General features: G+C 37.8%; 1 protein-coding gene across 1 annotated transcript in view; it reads left to right on the top strand.

Moving 5' to 3' along the window:
* Positions 1-4,053, top strand: part of MET (MET proto-oncogene, receptor tyrosine kinase) — a 113,752-nt gene extending 109,699 nt beyond the window's left edge. Inside the window, exons 20-21 of the mRNA XM_043589318.1 lie at positions 1,607-1,743; positions 1,852-4,053. Of these exons, the coding sequence (XP_043445253.1) occupies positions 1,607-1,743; positions 1,852-2,062 (348 nt within the window). The 3' untranslated portion in view covers positions 2,063-4,053. The remainder of the gene's footprint in view (positions 1-1,606; positions 1,744-1,851) is intronic.
* Positions 4,054-6,000: the final 1,947 nt, after the last annotated feature.

Consider the following 6,000-nt stretch of genomic DNA (forward strand, 5'->3'; position numbering starts at 1 on the left):
TGATAGTCAGTTGTGTCGTAACTCTTAACCCCGTTAAATCAGCCGTAGGCCCATCCACTAACTTGGAAAGTAACCTACTTGTACACCAAGGGTCAGTAGATACTTGTTAAATTGATTTAAACTTTAATGCATATTTTGGAACTTAAAGGTTAACACAGTGAAGTTGTCAGAAGTGACTCATAAGTGACTCAGGCTTTGGATACTTCGATTTTGAAAGGCTGCACAGGACAGCAAAGTTATCTAGTTCCCACCTGGGAAAGACTGTGTTCTCTATTTGGATCGAGGCAGTCAATGTCCTTAAAGGGCTCCTGCACTTGGACACATGCTTCACTCTGCTTTACTCTTCTCACTGAATGTTACAAGCTACGCTGCTTCTCAGTGTTAAGTTTTCCCACTCTACCTATCAGGTCTGGATTCCCCTTTCCCTCCAAGCCTCCTTGTTCCCAGAGCCTCGTTTCTCTACCCCCCCCCCACCCACATACTTTTTAGTCTGTCAGTGACCTAGATGTGTTTCTAAGGAAGCACTGATTTCCTGGGTCCTTGGCCAGGGGTGAACCGCACATGCCCAATTACTCTCTTTGTGTCATACTCACCTTGGCACACATCCAGGGAGAGATAATATGTATGACCTAGTATATTCTGAGTAGAGTGCTTTAAATCAAGAAATTGCATATTTAGTGCAGTTTAGTAGACCAACCAAGACCCAAGAGTCTATGAAGATAAAAAGCTTCTGCACAGCAAAGGAAACAACCAACAAAACTAAAAGGCAACCAATGGAATGGGAAAAGATATTTGCAAATGACATATCGGACCAAGAGTCAAGAACTCTTAAATGTTTATCCCAGTGTGAATTCACATTTATTGGGGGGATTTCTAGCAAGTCACTTAACCTCTCTGTGTCCCTACAATATTCCTGCAAAGTACTGATACAGCTGTTTTATATCAGTCTTGTACTTTAACGTTTTTAAATTACATTTATTTTATTGAAATTAGTTTTCAACAGAGAACCTTCTTGCCTAGCAGTTTTATCACTTCTGATTTTTAATATGGACTTGTACTTACACTGCCTTAGATTTTGCCTTTTAACATTAATGTTTAGATGTGGTTACATTTCTTTCTTGTTTCTTTGGGGTATTTTTTGTTTGTTAATAGTTACGTTTCTTAAAAAGTATTTATATTCATTCAGAAGTCAAAAAAATTTAAACTTTGGAAAGTTTCCTCTATCTTCTTCTTTTATGAATAATATAAAATTATAGTGAAACTATTGGAAAAGAGGATGAAACATGTGAATGCTTTGACCAGTGCTTTGACCCTGTAAGAGAAAACCTGAAAATCATACTGTACTAACTATAGATGAAGTCTTAATCCTCATGTGGAGTTCAGATATTCTTTTTAAAAACTTTATACTTATTTGTAATCTAAACCTTATCCAATTCTGGTATAAAGAAATCATAAAATGTGTATTACCTTTAAGGAAGATTTTGCCCCAAAGAGCAATAGTCTTGAATATACTAAGCCAAATTTAGTTATCAAGACCTTCTGGTCACCTTTCATGTTCGTGCGGTCACAGTTCTCACCTGGATTATCCCTTCCATTGTTTGACTAGTGGTCCTTTGGTGTGCTCCTCTGGGAACTGATGACAAGAGGGGCTCCACCTTATCCTGATGTCAACACCTTTGATATAACAGTTTACTTATTGCAAGGCAGAAGACTCTTACAGCCCGAATACTGCCCAGATCCCTTGTAAGTAGGACTTTCAACAGAATCTTCTGTCATTCCTGTATTCTTTACTTTTACAGAAATGCATGCCTTCATGATGTCTCTCATAGCATTTCTTCCTATTTGAAACAGATATGAAGTGATGCTAAAATGCTGGCACCCTAAAGCTGAACTGCGCCCATCTTTTTCTGAACTGGTCTCCAGGATATCAGCGATATTCTCTACTTTCATTGGGGAGCACTATGTCCATGTGAACGCTACTTATGTGAATGTCAAATGTGTTGCTCCATACCCTTCTCTGTTGTCATCACAAGATAACATTGATGGTGAGGGGGACACATGATGGATGGATACCTCACCAGCCCCATTCTGAGAAACATCATAGAACTTTCCAAACAGCAGTCTACATTTTGTTCAATGTTGTTGTTTTGGTTTTTTTTTTTCACTGCCTGGCCATTGAAAGGCCACCAGATATTTTTTGCTTTTGCCAAGATTGCACTATTATAGGACCTTATATTGCTATTTAAAATGAATGGATTCTAAGGAATTTCTTAGCTGACAGAGCACCAGAGCCAGAAGCTCTGTCCCGCAGGCCAGTGACCAACAGCAACCCTACAGCTGTGATGATGCTCCTGTGCATGGAGGCCAAAGCCTGAATTCTAGGTTGAAGTTTTTAAAAATCAGGATCCTACATGATTTCATATGAGGAATGGAAGCAATGAATTTTGAGGGCTTCTTGATCACATAAAATTCAGAAGAAGTGATAAAGTTCAGGACAGACATGGCCCCAGTACCAAGACACTCATTTAGAATTAAAGTGTTTCAAAGAACTTTCATGTGTTGGATGGTCACTAACATGTTTTATTACTGATGTTGCCTTTTGCCCATTCGGCAAACATTCCCTTTTAAATTTTTGTATACATTCCTTTTAATGGGGAAATATCCATAGGCAACACAGTCAGCATTTCAAAATGGCAGGACACAAATGTGTTTATAAATTAATAGGGATATTTACATATTGTACATAGATGACATTAAGAAGGTCCTCATAAAATAGCTTAGTCATAATGAAATATTTAGTTGTCATTTAAAAATCAACTGAGAATGATACTGTTCTTATGATTGTAGACATATAGATGGTTTGTCTGTATTTTTTTTACAACGACTCTGAAAATAAAACAAGTGATTTGTGGTAAGTGTTTTTAAAGGTGTAACTCAGCATGTTTTTAAAGCAGAATGCATCTGACTAAAAGGTTCATCAGTTCCAATCATGGCTCATGTAGGGCAAAGAAAGGATCGATGGACTAGAAATATTAGCCTCTTTCTTAGGTGGCAGCTTCCCACCCCACAATCGGAGGCAATAAAACTTTCTGGGAGTCCAGTTTTTCATTAGCACATGCTTTGTGTAAAGCAAAACGTATTTTACAGGAGAAAAAAAAGCAATTGAAAGTTCTGGCCATTTCACCTGGATGAATAGTTATTCTGGGCAGGACGTTTGTAATGTCTTGTTCTGTGGGATTTTGTGCTTACTACTGTATAGTGCATGTGGCACAGGATACTCTGTTTTTGTCAATGTAAACATTTAAAGTATTATATTTTTATAAAAATGTTTATTTTTAATGATATGAGAAAACTTTTGTCAGCCCACAAAAATACTGCACTGTGAACATTTCAGAAAAGGTATGTCAGACTTGGATTAGTAACAGCATAGTTCTCAATGGCTGTAAATAATGATAAGGAAATGTGCTGATTGCCAGTACACCCCACCCTCATTACATCACCAGGTCTTGAAGCCAAGGGTTAACACAGAAAGCTGTAAAGAGGGTGTGTTACACCGAAGCCCAATAGTAGAGCTGGGCTGACGATTACAACTTAAACTCTCTGACCATGGTGGAATTTACCAGAAGACACAAGGAATTGTACTGTAGAGATATACTCCAATTTAAACTTTGTTTCAGAAGTGTAAAAGAGTGATACCAATGCACAAATACTGCGAATGGTGGGTAACAAAAGAAAAACTCTGCAGAAATAAATATCTCTACTAATATCAAGAGGATGAATGCATCAGAACGGAAAGAGCTTGTGGAAGCAACCCATCAACAAGACCACACACCTGTATATATGCTTGAGAAAGCTGCAATGTGAAAATCATGTTTGCTATTTATAAAAATGTCCTTAGATTAATGTGTCTGGACAGACTGTGAGAGTAAGTGATTCTTCTAAGAATTAGATACTGTCACTGCCTATACCTGCAGTTGAACTGAATGGTACTTTGTATGTTAATAGCTGTTGTTTTGATAAATCATGCAATTAAAATAATGTATCATCTTGTTATTGAGAGTTGGTTATTGCTAGCCATACTTGATCACCTATCCACTTACATAATGAGAGGAAGCCTAAGATTGATTTCACCTGGCTGCATCAAGATCATCCATATATGAGAACCTTAGTTAATTCCTGGGCAGCTAAAAGAATTTGCATCCTTGAATCTCAGGAAGTCTCTGTCTTTCTGAGAGTGGTTTGCCCTGAGTTGCCAAATTACCTGCATTTCTCTGTCTTTCAATTGCTCAGAGCACCTGTCTCCTCCTTTTAGCATGATGTTCTTCCCTAGCAAGGTGCATCCTTGGACCAGAAGCTATGACAATAAAGCTGAAAACCCACAGTTGGCAGAGAGATAGATACCTATTTGAGTGTTGGAGGAGAGAGGCCTTTTTATCCCCTTCAAAGTACCCTTTCCATCTACGCTTGTTCCCACCATTCAGGAGCCCCCAGTTACTAGAGAACATAACCTTCATGTTATCTCCATGAATATTCTTGTAATGCAAGTAATTGAAAAAAATTTTTTTAATGTTTATTTATTTTTGAGAGAGAGAGAGAGAGAGAGAGAGAGAGAGAGCATGAGTGGGGGAGGGGCAGACAGAGAGAGGGAGACAAAGAATCTGAAGCAGACTCCAGGCTCTGAGCTGTTAGCACAGAGCCCGATGTAGGGCTCAAAGCCACAAACCACAAGGTCATGATCTGAGCCACTTGGACATTTAACTGACTGAGCCACCCAAGTGCCTCTGTAATGCAAGGGGATTCAATGGTGATATTTCCATCATCTAAAAAAAATCATGTGGCACTTTGGAGCAATATGATTTTTAAGACCCAAAATCAAACGGGTACCTATAAAATACAGTGGGGGCTGATTCTTTATGAGAGAGAATTCATTCCTTGTACATAAACTCCCTCCCAGCCAAGAAATGCTTTTCTATAAGAAATTCAATCAAAGAAAGAAAGAAAGAAAGAAAGAAAGAAAGAAAGAAAGAAAGAAAGAAAAGAAAGAAAAGTTCAATCAGATTCCATGCCCCTGAAGGACAAGAACCTGTCATCTTTATATCCCTAGTGTCTGGCACTTAGGAGATTCTAAAATAATTGCTGATCTGAAACCAAATTTTCTTATCCTTAATCACTTTAAAGTACCACAGACAAAGTTATTACCTATGTAGCTTCCATGGTATTTGGTGAGCAATGGCATGGGGAGGGGAGGACCTTTCTGGGGAGAGAAGATAAAAGGATCTTCTTTTACAAACTTTTGCTTGGTGCTCTGAATTTTTAATTACAGGATTTTTCACTTCACAATGTAAGCATCAATTGTATTTTTGTTCTTTCTGACCTGCATAGCAGATTGCAGATTCCTGCATTGTACAGGAATATACAACCTGTAAAAAGCACATCCAATGTTTGCAGACATCTCACATTATTAATCTACCCAATTGGGTTGAGGAAACAAGTTAGCATTATATATAAGAAAATGATAAGTATTTCATTTAATTCAACTATTTATTGAGCAGCTACAAATGTCAAGCACATGTGCTAGGTAATGGAGATTTAAGAATACAGCCCCTGCCACCCCAAGGAATTTAACAGAAGAGACAGACAAAATTACACAACTAGTGTATATTATAGCTATGCATTTCTTAGATCTAAAAAATACCTTGAAGAAGCATCAGAGTTTATAACTTGAAGTTTGTAACTTTTGATCCCCTTCACCCATTTCTTCAATCCTATCCCCCACTTCTGGCTACCATGAATCTGTTCTCTGTTTCTATGAGCTTGGTTTTGATATTCTTTTGTTTTTGTGGGGTTTTTTGTTTTTACAAATTGCACATATAAGTGAGATCATATGGTATTTGTCTATCTCTATCTGATTTAACTTCACTTAGCATAATACCCTCGAGGTCCATCCATGTTGTGGCAAATGGCAAGATTTGCTTTTTAGTGGCTGCATAATATTCTACT

Source organism: Prionailurus bengalensis, chromosome A2 (assembly GCF_016509475.1).
Source record: "Prionailurus bengalensis isolate Pbe53 chromosome A2, Fcat_Pben_1.1_paternal_pri, whole genome shotgun sequence".
Classification (NCBI taxonomy): domain Eukaryota; kingdom Metazoa; phylum Chordata; class Mammalia; order Carnivora; family Felidae; genus Prionailurus; species Prionailurus bengalensis.